Raw genomic sequence first — 19,150 nt, 5'->3', positions numbered from 1 at the left:
AATTCAATGTTTTATTCTCAGTATAGTTTAACTGGTTTATCTGGTATCAAAGTAAAAGAAAAAGATTGAAGAAATCATGATTCCTAAACTCAAATTCATAATTAAACAAATGTAACGCATCATCATAAACATTTTCCATATAAAGCAGGAATAAGGATAAAGTTTAAACACAACAGGAACTAAATCATAAACTACATTTTAAACCAAAGGAAACTTACATATCAAGCACACAGTTCAAACAACTGAGGTGATGAGGCGTCCACATGCTGCCAGCCAAAGAGTTTACCTCAGCTGAGCAGGTGGCTTTTAATGGCTCTGAAGCTCCGCCCATCCAGGAAGCAGAGAGGCAGGAAGAGGAGAGTCAGAGGGGGGAGGGGATTTTCCACACCGACCATAATGATTAAGAATATTTTTCTCTTTGTTTTGTCTGTTTTATATTAAAACTACTTTATAACTGTTAAAATACAATGTAAAAATAACTTTAACTCAACTTAAAAATAGTGCAACCAAACATGATAACTTAACAACTAACTAAATTCTTCAGGTTTATTGCCTTTACATGTCTTAAAGCAGCAGTTCAGACTTCAACAGTTTGATGTGAACAATATTCCACTGAAGAAATAGTCCCAATTGAAACTGTTAAAGCATGTTTATTAGGGGTGGGGATTAAATGAATACAAAAAGCCCCTAAAGAGGTAAAGTGCAGGATTAATGTATTTATTCTCTGCAGTTTGGTGTCAGTTTCACAGAATTTGACACAAACTGAGATGAAACAACGTACGTTTTATCTCTTAACTTCTTTTCACCTCCGTCCTACATTGTCCTACTGTCTTCTTCTTCTTTTATCCTGCAGGTCAGCTTTTCCTTTGGCTAATTCATTTCTGTTCATGTGACCCTCATTCATGTCATAAGTGCCACCGTAAGTAGTCATGACGTAGTGATGCGGTGAGTCAAAATCGCAGGGAAATCTGTTTGGAGCGCCCTATTGATGTTTGCCCCACCCCTAATGTTTATTAGTCTTTCAAAGTGGTGTTTTAATGCATCAAGCACAACAGATAAAAGTCCATTCAGCACAGGTGTATCAGGGTAAAGGCAAAAAACCTCAAGGACGTGAATTTTAAAAGCTGGACTAATAAAATAAAAGTGAGAAAGCCTCTGCTTCTCCACAGTTACATGCATCTCTTATTCATTCCCCTGTTCTACCCCTGCTGATGCCTGCACTCACCAAGATCTCCTGAGTGAACAGTGTGAAGGGTGCATGATCAGACTGGTGCAAATTACACATCCCCGCTGCCAAGACACACACACACACACACACACACACACACACATACCCACACACAGTAATCCCAGCAGCTGATCAGAGGGCAGTGGAGAGGGATGTTCAGAACTGCCCACACAGGCACACAGCAGGAGGGTCTGTCAGGTCCATCTGCACAGGAAGAGAGGGCTTGTCGGGGATTTAGCAGACTTGAGAGGGGGTTGAAGAGGCAGAGCATTCAGACTTAGCCTCTTTGGCGCTCACCGTACACAAAAGGTAGAAACAGAGGAGGATTGTAGGGCAGAAATCAGATCCCTGAATCCTTTCCCTCTTTCCTTCCCCTGTCGGCGTCTAACATCTTCCTTTTCATTTCTTGCAGTGTGATGTACGTGTTCGGGGGCTTCAACAGCCTGCTGCTCAGTGACGTCCTCATGTACACCTCGCCCAGCTGCCTGGCCTTCTCCAGCCAGGCGTCCTGCAGCCAGGCCTGGCCGGGGATCCACTGCGTCTGGAACAGCACCCAGGGGACCTGCCTGCCCTGGGAGAGCTACGCCAACGGAACCGAACAGCAGCTACCAGCATCCTGTAACAGCCGATCATGTAGGCGACACCACCAGTACTCTGATATCCTGCACATCTTTCAGTGTGAAACTAAGCCAGGTCTTCACTACTCTTCTGCATGCACAACACTGATGTCCAATGACATGGAGAGACATCTTGTTTGTCACAGAATGCAAAATCAGTGCTGCACGTCACAGAGTGAAATGGCAAAGAGAAATTATCTCTAGCTTGGGGTTGTGTGTGTGTGTGTGTGTGTGTGTGTGTTTGTGTGGCTCTAAAACATAGCAAACATAGCCTGCTACATCTTTAGCATATATAGCCAGATGCTTATTATTATAATTGATGATTGAGAATTGATTGATTATTGTTAAAGCCATTTACCTGACCAAAATGATGAACATGTATCGGATCCATGCGATCATATATCAGAATCAGATTTAGAAAAAACTTTTCCCGGGGGGGAAATCCGATCGTTACAGTTGATCCGATACAGAGAGAAGCATGGAGAAATATATGGCATAAAAATACAAGTAAGAAATATGTCAAATATGTGCATTATATATATATATATGTATATATATATATATAAAATAAGAAATAAAGATAAAGATTAAATGCTGAGAAGTGGATCTATGATGATCCAGCGTTACGATGCAAAGAGGTGTACACAAATAAGAGTTATTTACAAGTGACCAGTATAAGGGCGCGATCAGACAGAACAGGTTTTAGCAGCTGGAGGCTTTTTTGTCATTGTTTTCAATGAGAGGCTTTTTGCTCGCTGATTTTGCGCTGCAGAGCGCCTCGCGTTTTTCGGCTCTGAGCGCCTCACGTTTTTAAGGAAACGCTCCGAGCGCCTCGAGTTGAAAAACCTTCAACTCAAAGCCAAAAAGCGCCCGGCGTCATTGCCGTTTTTTCTCATTGTCCAATCGGATGAAAGGAGAGGCGGGCCTTCTGTCAGTTTACCATATAACAGTTAGGTTAATGACAGCTTATGATTCGGTGATTGCCTTAACAACAGTAGAAAAAAAGGCTCAGCGAGCTACTCTTTTACAGCCTGCAAAACGCGCTCTGTCTGATCGGGCCCTGAGGCAGTATTTATGTCAACATATTGCACAGCTGAATTTTAGATCCAGCTTAAGTACAGTAAGAGTTCAGCGCACGTTGCATACATTTCTAAACTGTTCGTAGGAGGGAAAAGAAGAAACCTCCGGCTTTATCTAAATAATTTTTCACATTTTAGGAACAAAACTATTAAAAGTAGGGGTGAAAGAAAATATTCTTACACTGGAGTACAGGGATATTTAGTTTTTTAATACTGTATGAAATAGTTTACAGGCTATAGGAAAATGTAAATTCCTTTTAGTGTTCTCAGACTGCGTACACGTGTTTGCTCTGACTCAGAGTTTTTAGGTTTGGTCTGTTTACTTACCAAAACAGTTTCGGAAAATTACATCATTAAAATAGGGGTGCTGGTTTAGCTCAGCTGGTACATTAACACCTCTTCCTCCCTGTTTGTTTACAAGTTATATGTTAGTTTTATATTTCTCTAAACTTCTATCTATCTTGCTATCTTGCTATCTATCTAGAGCAGGCGCCATGTATAGAGGCTACAGTCCTCGACATATTGATCGCAGGTTCGACACTTGGTCTGCCGATCATTTGGTGCATGCCCCCCCTCTACTCTCTCCTCCCCACATTTCCTGTCTGTCTGTGTCCTATATTATAAAAGCAATATACAGCCTAACCCAACCGCATTGAGTGCTCGCTCCACCTGCACTCTGGCTCTGCCTTCCTCAGCTTCTTTCTAACACACCTCTCTGTACAAACTCTTCTCTCTAGATTTTTCTCTTGTGTGTTTAATTCAAAAGTGGGGGCCAGTAGACGCCATGTGGTAGGGTAGGTAGTATGAGCGTTGTCAATACCTGGAGCTCGCATGAGCAGAGCCTGGGTCTGTCGAAGTTGCTGCTTGGGTCGCCGTGGTAGGTTAGGTTAGTTATTGGGATAAGGGACGGGGAGGGGGTTCTTCACTAGTACTCCACAAGCACCTTGTGTTTAATTCAAACTCTCCTCAGCTGTCCTATACTAAAAATAATATTGGATTTGTTAAATTAAAGCATTATATATCCCTGCACCAGACCTATAACACTATCAATTGCTTAGTTGAGAAAATATGCAGCTGATCAATCAATAAAAAAACAGTTTTCAGGTAACATCATTGATTAATCCAAAAGCCTTTTGAAAGCAGCCTTTGTATGATAACCTGAGTGTGTGTGTTAGTGTGCATGTGGGTGTTGACGTGTCCTATAAACACACTTCCAAATGACAGCGTGTCCCAGTTCTCCGGCTCCACTGCCCTCTGTATGTGTGAATGTGTGTGTGCTCGTGTGTGTGGGCAGGGAGACGTAATCATCAGGGACAGTTCAGCCAGGTCTCTCCGCTGCCTGCTGAGAATCCTCTTCTGTTTGCTTTTTGTGATTTGTTACAAAAAACTCTCAGTTGCCCCGACGAGCCGCTCTCCTTTCTCGAGTCGACCTCAACAGAAGCCGTCAGATGGAATAACTTTCAGGCACATTTAACACCAGGGAGGCTTCCCTGCTCTCCTGCTGGCTGGCCGTCAGTTTGCCCCAGTTTCCCCAGAAGAAACCACATGGACAGGAAATGTTGACTGACCTCTGAATGACTTAAATGATAGAAAAAATGAAATTAACCCTTTTTATTATCAGACACGGCAACAGCAAACTGTTATTTCTCCCTGTGTTGTTATAAATGTCCCCTGTTTTTAAGACAAAATATTTATCCCTTCCAAACGTTGCAGATGCTGATAACGAGCGGTGTGACCAGTACACAGACTGCTACAGTTGCACGGCTAACACCAACGGCTGCCAGTGGTGCACGGGCCAGTGTGTGTCCCTGGGAAGCAACTGCACGTCTGCCACGGTGAGAGAAACTGACCCCGCTGACAGCGCTAACCCGGCTAACTCCAGCCCTGCAGACACATCACAGCTGTGTCCACAGCTAACAGTTTAAGCTCGCCTAGCTGCTGTTTACAGAACATTATTCATGAATACACCACCCACCTCCCTCTGAAGCTATCAAAAGCAGCACATCATTTTATGAAATCCAGATATCCAATGATCACCAGCAGTAGGAGGATTAAGGGAGCCGAGTGAATCGGTCTTAAAGATGCATTTATTCAAATGTTTGGGGGCACAGGGGAAACAGTTATTATTCAAGTTCTAATTCTCTCTAATAAAACACACCAATATGTAGCGTCCTCTTACTATGTAAGCTGACATCATTATGACATATGAATCAGTAGTGTCCTCTATGAGTTGCCAAGTTTCCAATCCCAGTGAAACCCTGCTGCCTCTGGATACGCAGTTCATACGTTGTTGTGACAAACCTTCCTCTCACGATCTCCAAGAGTTTTTATTAAACCTTATAAAACTGTAACACGTCAAATTTGAGTTCTGATTAGATAACGGACTGATGAAGCACGTTCTTGCTTCCGACTTTGAATCTGATTTGTCCGTCTGTGATTAAATCACTGCTCATTTAGATGCAATGTGACAACCAGAGACGGTCCCTGTGTCTCCTCCAGCTCCCTTATCTGCACTTAACTCTAATATATTTCATAAATAAGGTTGTTTTACTTCAGTTATTTAATCATGCAGAATTTGTAAGAACTTGGATTTACTCAGAGCCTTTCTCATTTTATCAACAAACACTTAAATCATTTTCAATGGAACTCCCATTAATCTAGCACAGTGGATCTCAATCTTTAAGAGTCAGGACCCCCAGAGTAAGTCGCGGGAGCTCGCAAAACTACACTTCCTCAATCTAGGACGCCTCCGATGTCACGTCTCGTTTAAAAAATCGTCAGGTTTGAAATGTAGACTGCAGACCTGAAGATTTCCGATGTCCTTGACTGGAAAACGGTAGTATTTCACTCCAGCGTCTCGCACTGGGCCATTGCTTTCAGAGGGAGGGGCGCAATGCACGCTGGGTGTTGTAGGAATGTAGAATGGGCGAAACCACGAGCTGTTTGTACAACTTTCTCCACAGCTATGGCGCCAGAAATATTACTGCTTCTATCGATTACAGAGAACACCAGCTTTGACTGATGGTGGCTTTTTCCAGGGGCGAACTGCTCCTTTAAAGGGAATGCGAGCTGACACTCTGATTGATCATGGTACACCCAAAACACACCGATGAATAAAAGGCTTCACTTTGCGTCCAGATTGTGCGCCGCTTAACTCGCATAAGTGGGTCGGACACACCCTGTGCGCTGTGTCGATAGAGCCCACTGACTCTCACAAACACACTAGATAAAATCTATTGGCAGTCAAAGGTGATACCATACCCCAGTCTAAAATGTGTTGTCTTATATAAAATATTTTATTTTTTCTCCACAACCATCTGATGACCCCCTGAAATAATCTCGGGACCTCTCGGGTTGAGAACCACTGATCTAGAAAGACCTGCTTCCCCTCCTTGTTTTGCCTCCTCTCATTCATAAAACCATTTGACTTTGTGCCACATGATCGGGTGTCATATTTACGGAGCATAAAAATGTAATTTATTTTCTGCTCTTCCTCCCAGGGGGCCATAGCGGAGTATGACGTTTGCCCCAAGGACAACCCCTCATACGTGTGCAACAAGAAAACAAGCTGCAAGAGCTGCGCTGTGGACCAGAACTGTCAGTGGGAACCCCGCAACCAGGAGTGCATCTCACTGCCAGGTAACTGTGGTTATTAGGATCAGGAAATAATGCCAATACATAATAATTGTGGTTAAATCTGAGATAGTGATATAAAGACAGGAATATGATTCTTCATTCTTGGGAACTTCTCTTCACATCTCTTACGAGAGTTGGCAAACGGACACGTTGTTTTCAGGAGATGTATGCCTTAAAGTTTGGAAGCCACTGAGTTATCATTCTTAAATATAAAGGTGATGAAGGTTAATAACAAAACCTGTTGTCTACTAACTATATCAGCCTAACAACCTGTAACGTCTCCTTCTCCGTCCTTCTTCCATTTCAGAAAATGTGTGCGGGGAAAGCTGGCACCTGGTGGGCAACTCCTGCCTGAAGTTCATCACCGCGAAGGACTCGTACGACAACGCCAAGCTGGCCTGCAGGAGCCACAACGCCGTCCTGGCCTCGCTGACCACGCAGAAGAAGGTGGACTTTGTCCTGAAGGAGCTGCAGATTATGAGCGTAAGCGTTATGTAGCAACTAGATCAATACAGGTGTTCTGATCATAGAGCCTCTTCGACAGATGAAACCACAAAGAATCCAAACAGAAAAGAAGTTATGTTACGTCAGAAAACATTACAGTGTTTTAGATTTTGCACCTGGATGTCATCTTTAGATATTTAGTCAGCTCTGGTCGCTTTCCTTCTGTGTGTGATTTTTGGACCAGCGAGGGTGAAACAAATCTTCCACCAACAGATTATTTCCTGCTCGCTCCATCAGAGCACATACGCAGGAATCTATCCCAGCAATCGACTAACCGTCACAAGCCGCTGTAGGTCACATATCTACAGATATATGTGTGAATGATGGAGGGGTGTACAGTGTTGGACGTCACTCGAGAACAGAATTCAGAAAGAGTCTGAATTAATAGAGAAAACTTAATTTCTTTCTTTTGTAGGAGCCGCTATTGAGGCCTAATAACTGCAAAATCAGTCTAAATATTTAACTGTGTGTCTACACTTGAGTTCACTGGAGACTGTTACATAATAGCACTGCGAGCGTACCGTTCTAACGACCCGAACTGCACTTAAATGAAACATGGTGTCATCTACAGCTGCAGTCCTGCTTTAGTTTCAGTGCAGATCACCCAACAGGCACAAGCGCTGCCATCCCTCACCGAAGCCACCCATGCATAAATGTAAGCCACTTATGATCCTACAAAGTGCCCTGGGGCCTCCACATGGCTTATGAAATGTTGGAGCTAAAAAAGAGTCTAAATCACAGAGCAGAGCTGGAATTCAGGAGCGTTTTCCATCCATACTAATGAAATTGTTTAGATTTCCCCTGCTGGTCTAAACTCGATTCTGCTCCAATGCCATGTAAGCTTTGTGCTTAAAGGGGAAGAAGAAAGAACACCGAACGTCTGTGGCGTAACATCGCTATTCAATCTGTAAAGACTGTGCTCTATGAGTCTTCCTCGCATGTTGTATCGACACTGAATGTCCTGTTAAAGAGTTCAGAGATCAATCAATCCAAAAAAATGCAATTAAATCTCGATGGAGCAGTAATTCGACCCACGTCTGCGGGAGATCGAGCTGCCTTTGTTTACTACTCCTGCAACAGCACGGCCATTGATCGGAGATGGGATGGATAACGGAGCCCCCCAAGAGGAGTGAAGTAAAGCTGCTTTTATAGCAGCTCAGTAGGTCTACAGGAGTTTATATCAGTACAGATGGTTCTTTTTTGTTGCTTACAACCAGGGTGAAGAAGACAGAAATCGTCACTCTTATTTGGGATCTATTAAAGTGAGAAAATGACATCCGCAGGTTTTTTTGCTTTGTCTGTAAATCAGCAGTTTCATGATCTCTGATCATAAAAACAGAGAGCAGGAAGTTTCAATGTGTAAAATCCTGACTTTGTTTGCAGCACAAAGCCATGGTGACGCCCTGGGTGGGGCTCAGGAAGATCAACGTGTCGTACTGGTGCTGGGAGGACATGTCGCCCTTCACTAACACCACCCTGCAGTGGCTGCCTGGTGAGCCGAGCGACGCCGGCTTCTGCGGCTACCTGGCCGAGCCGGCGTCCAGCGGACTGAAAGCACAGACCTGCATTAACCCGGTGAACGGCAGCCTGTGTGAACGGCCAGGTGGGTCCTCTTTACGTGATGAATCTGCATAATATGTTTAATTACCTTCTAAAAATCCTCCCAAGGCATCTCCTCCTTCACCCTCATTAAAAATGCCTGAATCTGCATAGGCCCCGCCCACAATGTTTCTCCTTTTGTAAAATTACAGCCGAAAACAAAACACGTCTCTGACATTGTTTAGTGGCAACTTGTTGAAACTTAGCTAGCTTGAAATGTAGTAATTAGCAGTAGTTACGTTAACATTAGTATTCAGTAGTGAGTTTGCAAAAATTACGCTGATGGTTACAGCTAATGATATGCATAGCGTCACCCCGTCCATTAACGGGATTGGCTCCTTAGGTTTGTGACGTCTCAAACCTGCCAATCTGAAAACGTGTTGTTCAGCCTGTCCTTGGTACACTGCAGTTTAAAAGCAGACAGGCCCAGCCATGGAGATGACTGCTCATGTTGTCCTTGATATGTCTTGTAGCACATGAAGAACACCACATGGAGATGTTTACAAGGTTAAAGGCTTGATTTTCACTGGAGGGGGGGGTTCTTAATCTTAAACTTCCGCCATAAGTCAATTAAGAACGTATGTTAAAATAACTCCATTAAAAGTATGCATGACTAGATGTAAAGAATTATTTTAAATATAAAATCAGGTGTTTCTAGAGCTTGACCCCTACAAGTCAGGTGTTGCACAGCCATGAGTAAGGGTCAATGTTTTTGTTTACAGACATTTTATGATACAAATAGCAGCAGCAAACAGACCGAGGCTTAAATACATTCTTAAATAGGTTTGAGTTTAATTCTGAAACTTGAAATAGAAATGAAACAAAGTAATTTCAGCTGGATATTCAATTCTGACTCTACCACAAAGTATGTGAGGATGAACCTTTTTTTTTACATCAGTTATCCAAGTGAAATAGATTTTTGTGACACTTTGTTTATCACAGTCCAGTCAAGTTCATGAAGAGTGGAACCATCAGATTGATCTATGCTGTTTCCATAACGCCTTCTTACCCTCCTATGGGCTTTAACATTACGTGTCGCTGTTGTTCCTCAGCTAACCACAGCGCGAAGCAGTGCCGGACCCCGTGTGCGATGAGAGCCACCTGCAGCGAGTGCACCAGCAGCAGCTCCGAGTGTATGTGGTGCAGCAACATGAAGCAGTGCGTCGACTCCAACGCCTACGTGGCCTCCTTCCCCTTCGGACAGTGTATGGAGTGGTACACCATGAACACCTGTCCACGTAAGTCACTTGTGGCTGAACACATCAGAGACATAAACATTTCAATGTATGCCATTCAGGCTCCTTTGTAACAGTTTGCAGTAGGCAGAAGCAAACGAACACATTTGGTTTAATCCAGAATTATTTAAAAACCCTGCGGCTGGAAACTTGAATGTGAAACGGGACATTGTTCTTCTGTCTCACTATTCCTGGCATTAAGTGCATCAGTGCTGGAAGCAGAGGTGTGAGATGTTCCTTTTTTAATTATCCATGATGACGAGTTTACCCAGGACAAGGAGGTCGTAATGTTTCTAAGTTTAAACTGAGACAATGATCTAAAGAGCATTTTAAAGAATTACACAACAGAGTTTTTAGAGTTGCAGCCGCAGAAAAAACCTTAGTACCTTTTAGGCGCCATCACTTCCAAATATTCCTCTAATTTTTACAAAGTAATATGTAATGTTTTATTGATTGTTTAGATAGATATTTAATGTGTACACCTAATGACCATTTAGTTTGTGCACAACTGACCATGCAAAAACATAAAAAGTGTGTATATGAGAGTAGCTGACTTATTGATCTCATCATACGTCAGTGTAAGAACCTTTCTGCACCGTGTGCTTCTGCATCGTTGCCATCAGCGTCTCTGGAGTCGAAGCCTATTGATTACATTTAAAATGTTTACCTTTGAGCGTGACCGAGTCTTCATGCTTTTCTTACCCCCAGTTACGCTGCTTTTGTTGTATCTGCTCCAAACAAATCGCCCCGGCTACTGCAGAAAGACACTTTCTGTCTCATACATGCAGCAAGCTAGTCTGTCTGGTTAAGCTGCAGCAGCTACATGCGTGACCGCCGACAGGATTCATGAGTTGCAATCAATGAAAGGAGCCGAACTCGAGCTTGAATCTGAAGCCTGCGCACACAGTGCTCTCATCCGCTTGAGCATATGCAGTGATTTTCATCACACTTTAAAAAGCCCCCAAAAGGCAACATTTTAAATAACCGTGGCTCTGTTTTATTTTAACCTTCATTAAGCCGAGCACATTAAACCGCGGCCCCTCCAGTAGATGAGACGGGGATTAATAATCTGGTTTAGTTTGATAACTTAGTCTCCGGCTGCTGCTTTGTTTTTGTACGGCGCAGCAGAGAACAATTTTCATTTATTTAACCTGGCAGGTCAATTAAGTACAAGTTGTTGCTTACAGCCATAGGCAGAGAAACGCCTCGAGGGAGGAGAATTAGGAATTAAAATATAGGCAAATATCTATGGAGAGCAGGTGCAGAGAAGCAGCGACTCAGGAATTAACTGAATACACTGTTGAGCCTTGTGGAGGTGTTGTGGGGGGGATTAATGTAAACAGTTTAAACAGAACTTACTTAGCAACACACAATAACACAATTACTGTCTCTCTCTGCAGGACTGCTTTTATTATACAGGTAAACATAAAAGTGTAACAAGGTCTGGTTTTATGATATTACACAACAATGACATAGATGCAAATGGAAACTATCACATGGTATGTTACCTTAGGGATGCAGGATGTGCATTTTGTTTTTTTAACTGATACCGATAACAAATAATTTCCTGCTCCTCATGGCCAATACGATAGGATAACCAATTGACAATGACCGGCAAAGAAGACCCAAATGCACGACTTTGTCGATGAATAACAAAAAGACTCTTTATTTTCAAGAGTAAAAAAAAACAAAGTGTCAAAGCGAAATCACAGCCACGCTGGAAGAATCTAAATTCAAAATGACAAAAAACAAACTTGGAACAAAGGCTCTTGTCTTGGACGGCACACGAATGACTGACATGACGATCTGGCACAAGACCCGGGGAGACGCAGACTTTTATACATGAGGTAAAGGGAAACAGGTGGAAATAATGAGGGGCGGGGATCACAATCACAACGGAGGGAAAACACCAGGGCAGGAAGTGAAGTTCCCTGAAATGAGAGGAGAGACGTGCCTACAAAATAAAAGCTGACATGACAAACATGAAAGACAAGACTGAAGTAAAAAGGTGAAAACTTAACATAACTGACTGGACATGACACCAATAAAATCCATGGTTCTCAACAGGTGGGTCGGTACCCAAAAGTGGGTCGCAGATGTGTGCTTGAAAAAAAGAAAGATGTGGCAAAAGTGTATGCTGCGCTTTTATTTTGAAGGACATGGGTTTCCTATGACATGCGAGCAGTAGTTTATTTCTGTTAAAAAAGGCGGCTAATTATTATTTGTATATGCACTGCCACCTGCTGGTCATTTAAGTTGACTATTATGCTGTTGTGTTTTGTGAAGTGGACATGCTGTGATGTTTCGTTCCATCTCAAGTCCAAACCGCACCATTTTTTAATAAATGAATTTGAGTGATTTAGAAATTTTGGGAGGCGGTGGTGGGTCCTGAGGCGAGACCAGCCGAGAACCACTTTCCTTCGGGTTAGAAAGGCGAAGATGTAGTGAACAAAGATGGCAGATCTAATCTAATTTAATGGTTCTTTGTCACAGTGTAGTTAACAGTGAAGACAGTGTACGCTCTGCAGGTCAGATTATTAGAGGGCTGCATTTCTTAAGCATCTTTTTCTGCAATATAGTAAATAATAAACATTGTATTACAATCTCTTTCCTGTGTGTACTATACAGCTAAAAGCAGGGACGCTATTAGCTTAACTTTTTGTAATTTGACTGTTTATCCTGCAACCTGATTCTGGAAGCACTGATTTACCTGTCTGCTGTTCATATTATCCGACTTCACGTTTTACCAACTGTGTGCTGTGTTTTTGCTGCTGCAGCCGAGAACTGCTCCGGGTACCGAACATGCGGCCAGTGTCTGGACCAGCCGGGCTGCGGGTGGTGCACCGACCCCAGTAACACGGGCAAAGGTCAGTGCATCGAGGGCTCGTACCGCGGGCCCTTCCAGACCTCAGTCCCGGCACCGTCCACCCTCCCCGGCGTGCCTGCAAGCCCCCAGCCTGCCCTCAATGCCAGCATGTGCCCCAGCGAGGCCAAATACAACTGGTCCTTCATCCACTGCCCGGGTAAGCAAGAGTTATTAACACTTAAAAGTACACTTAAAGGGGAACTCCTCCCATTTATGCGTCCCCAACTAATAGTCTCCACCTTATCTTGTATTGCAAACTAGATCAGTGTATGTAAGAGTACTGAGGCTGCGGCTTCTCGCCTGCAATGCATCCTGGTACATGTATCAGGATATCAGAGAGGTTTGCCTCCTCACTGGGATTGTTTTACTCATTCATTATAATCTGAATGTAATAGAAATAGTTGCTACTGACCTGTGTTTGCTTTCGTGACTTCTCTCAGTTTAATAAACATTTGCAGTAAATCCTGACACATAAAACTGTCAGGAATAAAGAATTTCAAAGTAAGAGTATCAGTCACATGAGGACCTGGTGCGCAGCAGATCCCAGACTGCAGATCAAACTCTGCACTAACAAATTAAAACACAAATTCATTCATGTTTTGGCCCGGGGCTCTTTCTTTAATAAAAGAAAGAAAGTGGTGTGTTTGATGCTCACACAGACTGCGCTTTGTTTTCCTCCATGGCAGCGTGTCAGTGTAACGGTCACAGCCAGTGTGTCAACGAGAGCGTGTGCGAGAAGTGCGAGGACCTGACGACCAGCAAACACTGCGAGAGCTGCATCTCCGGCTACTACGGAGACCCGACCAACGGGGGCAGCTGCCAGCGTGAGTATCCGAGGAGCGGCGCTAAATCAAGCGGTCGGGGCTTCATTTAACTTGTCACTATTTTACAGTTCAGTTTTATGTCGGCCCTTTTCCTGATTCCTGGATGCACCGTAAAGCGGCCCCGCGGGATATTAGAGATTTACTCCGCTCTGCAGCTAATTCTGACAGTCAGTCAATCAGACAACAAATCAATCCTCTGTTCCTTCGACAGCTTAATTTAGCTCAACAACATATTTACAACCAGCATGTATGTTTTTACATTTTTTTTCCCTCCTGCTCTTATTGCAGGTGTCCCAGAGGAATATACACTCTCTTGGTTCTACTGTAGTGACAGCCAATCAATAAACAAACCTCTCTGTATATCTTCAGCCTGTCAGTATTATGCATTCATTGTTTATGCTTCTGTTTTTCTGCCTCCTGGATTCACAGCAAAGTGCCCCTCAAGCACAGTCTCCGGCGTGTTTTACTCCACAGCCAATCATTGCGTTCTTTATATCAGGTTTACTCAGGAGGCAGTGTGAGCATAAAGAGCACAATCAATACCTCAAAGAGGAGATTTTAAAGTAATAGTCAGGATAATGCATGCGTATAAATACGGATTAAGACATTGTTTGGCTCGTTGTTCCAGCTGTTACGCAGATTTCTTTGCATTTCGCAGCTCGCTGATCTTTATAAACTGATACGATGCAACAGGCGGGAAACATTCATGTAGGTGTTATAAATCTGGCGCTCAATAATCACCAAACATAATAGACACTTGGCATCTGTTATTGGCTACAAAAGCGCTCCCTAGGGATGTTGAAAGTCACCTCTGGTGGCGAGGGAGCCGGAACTTGTGTAGGAGATGCAGCATTCAGTATAGGTTCACTTCTTTACACAGAACATTATGGGATAGACGTACAGTTAATTCTTTGCCGTATCCTTTCCCTGGAAAACGAGACTGTTGCCTCTCTGCAGTCAGTATTGCACACAGGGTTCGTTTAGCAGACATTCAATGTAAAAAAGAAATAAGCATTACTTTACAAGACATGTACATTTCTATATTTTCATGTTCATGTTTTATGTGTTCTCTTCAGCCTGCAAGTGTAACGGCCACGCCAGCATGTGCAACCCCAACAACGGCAAGTGTTTCTGCACGACTAAGGGCATCAAAGGAGATCGCTGCCACCTGTGAGTTTCACATTTTCATGCCTCTTTTACTGTTCTTTTATTTACCTCACTTTACCTTTAGAAATATTATTGTAGTTGTCATATCTTAGCCCCTCTACTAATAAATTCTGGTTTTAATTTTCTGGCCATCTGTCCATAACATGCAGTGTGTGTGACACCATGCTCAGATGAGGTTCTAATGCCTTTATATGGTACTTCAAGTAGCTTTTTCCAATGCACAACTTTTCCCAGGAAACTTTTTTTTAATCTCTGGAACTTAACTTAACTTTTTACCTAACCAGCTTGTAAATAAGTATTTTTTGTAATGTATTTTAGCGATAATCTTATAGATCTCAGTTTCGTTCTCTTCGGTGGCACCTATGGTGATAAACGGTAATTACAGGAGCAAACTTCCCAGATATCCAGACAGTGTTGCATGTGTGACGTCCACGGTTGGCTCCGGTTGTAACTCTTGATTTTCCTGGCTGACGGTCGCTTTCCTTTTCAGACTGTTTGCTTCATCTGAGCGTCGAGTTTGTTTCTTCTTCTTTGGATTTTCACTTCTTTTTGAAGTTGTATCTGTAGTCATCCATCTTTTCTTTGTTTGTTCAGCCATAGTAGATTACTGTTTACTCGCAACACTTGCAGAGTGCGGAAAAGCAGCCGCTTAGCTCCGCCCACTGGCTGATTGAAAGCGTGTCACTAACTGGGCGCCGCTTGTGATTTTCACTAGAGTCCCCCAGTCTGTAATACTGCAAATGCAAAGGCTTTCATCAGTGGGCCAAAGGCTCAATCACCATTGTGTTACCTCATTCGGCGATAGATAGAGACTTAACAGACATTTATTTGAATGAAAATATACGGTGATCACTTTAAGCTTAAAACAAAAGATGATGTAGTAAAATCCAAAGTAGACAAAAAGGTTCGGTCATTTAAATGAACTGTTAATCTGGGTACTAAAGGGTAACTGGTAATAACAATCATTAGATCATCACTGCTCCGGAGACAGCCGCTCAGTGCTGATAGTCATGGAGTAACTTGTTCTCACTCTCTGTATGTGCTCATTTTTTAAAAAAGTCAAGAGCTGCTGTAGAGCCACTTGAAATTCAAGGATTCTTATGTACAAACGTGATTTGACAGAGACGTGCAGGGCCACATGTTAAAATGTGGAGACTTTAAGAAAAGACTCAGCACCCTCTATGTGCTTTTTCTCTCTGGCACTCTGTGGAAAGCAGCTGTTCATTAGTGCCGGCAGCACTTATCTTAACCCCGGCCTTCATTACCGCCGGGCTTCCCAAAGCCCATTAAAAAGCTTGAGATACAGTTTGAGAAACGAGTGGTCATCAGTATGAAAATGAGGCTATTTTTGTCTTTTTTAAGTTTGTGTAGTCAGAGGGAGGCTGACAGTGACGTCTGGCAGCCTCTGAAGTTGTTCCTTTTGTCTTCTTTCTATTGTGTTGTCGACTGAAGGTAAAGACGGCCACATTTGTCACACCTGTGATGTTTACTTGACAGCAGTTACTCTTTATACTACACCTTCCTTCCGCTGTGTCTTCTTTTCTTCCCGTCTTGATGTCTTTCTCTTATATGTGCTTCATTTCCATTTATCTATCCCCCACCTCTCTCTTTCAGGTGTGAAGTAGAGAATCGTTACCAAGGCAACCCCCTCAAAGGCACATGCTACTGTAAGTGGAATTCCAATTACCAACTTCAGTGAAAGACTGTGTGTGGGATAACATTAAGAAACCACCGTGAGGCCTCACTCTTCTTACTTGTTCAGGTCAATGCCAAGACGGTTACATGGCTCTTAAATCAAAGCAGGTCTCAAGTAGTTTGATGTTTATAGAAATAACAGCCGGAGGAGAAGCGGCTTTTTTTAAACAAGTCGCAGGTGGAAAGAATCGAAAGTGAGACGGCGAGGAAAGTCAATGCAGGAGAATGTCAGAGGAGCTTTTGAAGGAGCGTTTCTCTCTTTCTGTGTTCTCTTCTGCTCGTTCTGCCAGGGACAAACTGCAAAGGAGAGGTCCACACTGCAGACTTAGTCTCTTTTCATTATTATTCTTGTCAATTATTTAGGATATAATGATGTGGAAAGCCTTACCTAGAAATATGTAATTGAAAGGAACCAGTTGAGGTGGTTCAGGCATCTGATTAAGACGCCTCCTGGGCGCCTCCCTGTGGAGGTTTTCTGGGCACATCCACCTCTAAGGAGACTGGAGGGTTTTACTGGGAATCTCAAAGTAGTTGAGTACGTAAGTTTAGTTTAGTAGGCTGTTTTATCTAGTTCTCTTTTACTAGGACTATTGTTAAGTTAAGCCATGGACCGACGTGGAAGAGTACTGCTCCAGCTGTGTCAAGTCATTAGACTATTTTTAATGTACAGAGAAAGCAGCGCAGGCTATTGCTCTGCCTGTTCAGGTCCCTGTAACTGTTAAAAAGTGGTTATATAACACAACAAGGATCAGTCTTTCACCCATTGTTTTTCCGGTTACCACAGCGACGGAAAATACGCTTCAAATACGTTGCCTGTGTAGATTCCCAGAAATTCCCTGTTATACTGTATATCCCACCTGGCCTGGGAACACCTCAGGATCCCCCGGGAGAAGCTAGAAAATGTTGCTAGGGGGAGGGACGTCTGTGCTAACTTGCTAAGCCTGCTGCCACCGCCGCCCGACCCTGAATAAGCAGAGGAAAATAGATGGACGGACACATAGAAATAGTAAAGCTAGATAGTAATGCTTTTTTAGGTCATATAGAGGCACCAGTATTAATGTCCGTCTCTTTCATAACAAGTTAAAACTCCTCACAGGAGCTTTAATTGACTGCCTAAATAGTTTTAAAAAGAGCGTTAGACAAAGAGAGACCTGGAGGTTCACGAGTGGGTGAGCGAGTGCAGACAGAAGAGAAACTGATACTAACGTGGTGTTTTAATATGTATTTAAAGCAATTCTGTGAATAGACTGCAAACACTAGAAAATGAATTTCCTGGTCACGAGAGGTGAAATGAAATTGGATGAAACGTCAGAAAAACACGAGGTTATAGTTTGTTCCATGCCTGGTTCATGTATAATGTTGAAAACAGTATTATGACGGGCTTCAGACAGTGATCTCCAGCTGTACTTTAATGCAGGTTTGCACACAGCTATATCGCTCAGCCTCTATCGTGACCTTCATCACAGAAAACACACACTAAAGTCTCCAGGTCCGTCCCAGAAAGTCAATAGAATTTTTAAATAGAAAAAGATGGAGGAACTGAGTAATTTCCTGCCCCCAGCGCTGTGTGAAAACACGCTCTTGTGTGACTTTCAAACTAGACTAATGGAGCTATTCTTCTTCTTCTTCTTCTTTTGTAATCCCCTCCACGCACCCTCACCGCTGGCTCCATCACTTCAAACAGACACGCTGCTCATCGACTACCAGTTCACCTTCAGCCTGTCGCAGGAGGACGACCGCTACTACACCGCCATCAACTTCGTGGCCACACCTGAGGAGGTATGTCTCTGACAGTGAACGCCCCACTGTCACAGCAGCTGTCACTTTTATTAGGATTAAAGATTGTCTACTCAGCACCACATGATGACATTAATCGTCCAAAAAGTTTCTTCAAAAGAGACTTCTGACTTTAAAGGAGGTGATAAAAACAGTCCAATCCGACATTGAGACATTGCATAAGTTAAAGTTCTTTTAGTGTCATGTTGACATAAATTATCGGGAAGTAGTTGTTGACCATGTCATTCTTAGATCTTCGTCTCTCTCTAAACTGTGGATGGATATCCAATCAAATCCATATTCTTTGAAAAGCACATAAAAAAGAAAAAACAGTTGAAAAAAGTTCTGCAAAGTCAAAAATATGAGAAAACATAAAACAACATAGTTAAACAAAAAGACAAATTCAAAAGACGAAAGCAAAACGATTTAAAAAGCGATGAGGGAAAGACAGTAAACTCTTTTACTGAGATAAAAGCCAACGAATAAAAATGTGTTTTGAGACTGGATTTACAAACAGGCAGTGTAGAGGCCAGCCAAAAATGCAGAGGCAACAAGTTCCACAGTTAACACTTTTTAATTCCTTCTGAGTTATGATGTTCTTGAGACAGTACAACACTTTGTTTCAAGGCTGGGAAGTTTGTGTGTCGTCTGCGACACAGTTAACTGCAATATTTTCTTACAAAGTATCCTCAGGGGAGAATATAAAGGTGAAAAAAGGAAAGTCACAAGATTAGAACCCTGAGGAACAACATGGGAGCGGCTCTGTGAAGGTTCTCAGTCATCCAGGTCATGGTTATTTGAAGCTTAATCCAAAAGGCAACTGGACTTGGTTGAAGTTCTTAAAGATGTTTCACCTCTCATCATAAGTATGCTAATAGATGTTAAATCATTACACATCAATTAGCATACTAATAACTGACAGAA

The 19,150-nt window shown here is 42.8% G+C and overlaps 1 protein-coding gene across 1 annotated transcript in view; it reads left to right on the top strand.

The window, feature by feature from the left end:
- Positions 1-19,150, top strand: part of atrn (attractin) — a 180,017-nt gene that overhangs the window by 48,051 nt on the left and 112,816 nt on the right. The window contains exons 12-22 of the mRNA XM_069661237.1: positions 1,641-1,861; positions 4,638-4,759; positions 6,425-6,563; positions 6,868-7,043; positions 8,448-8,667; positions 9,716-9,901; positions 12,676-12,921; positions 13,451-13,588; positions 14,665-14,758; positions 16,370-16,422; positions 18,135-18,229. Coding sequence (XP_069517338.1) covers positions 1,641-1,861; positions 4,638-4,759; positions 6,425-6,563; positions 6,868-7,043; positions 8,448-8,667; positions 9,716-9,901; positions 12,676-12,921; positions 13,451-13,588; positions 14,665-14,758; positions 16,370-16,422; positions 18,135-18,229 — 1,690 coding nt within the window. The remainder of the gene's footprint in view (positions 1-1,640; positions 1,862-4,637; positions 4,760-6,424; positions 6,564-6,867; positions 7,044-8,447; positions 8,668-9,715; positions 9,902-12,675; positions 12,922-13,450; positions 13,589-14,664; positions 14,759-16,369; positions 16,423-18,134; positions 18,230-19,150) is intronic.

This window comes from Semicossyphus pulcher, unplaced genomic scaffold, assembly GCF_022749685.1.
Source record: "Semicossyphus pulcher isolate SPU_LCO1_2020_fin unplaced genomic scaffold, fSemPul1.0.p SCAF_14, whole genome shotgun sequence".
Lineage (NCBI taxonomy): Eukaryota > Metazoa > Chordata > Actinopteri > Labriformes > Labridae > Semicossyphus > Semicossyphus pulcher.
This window is presented reverse-complemented; position numbering and strand designations above follow the sequence as displayed.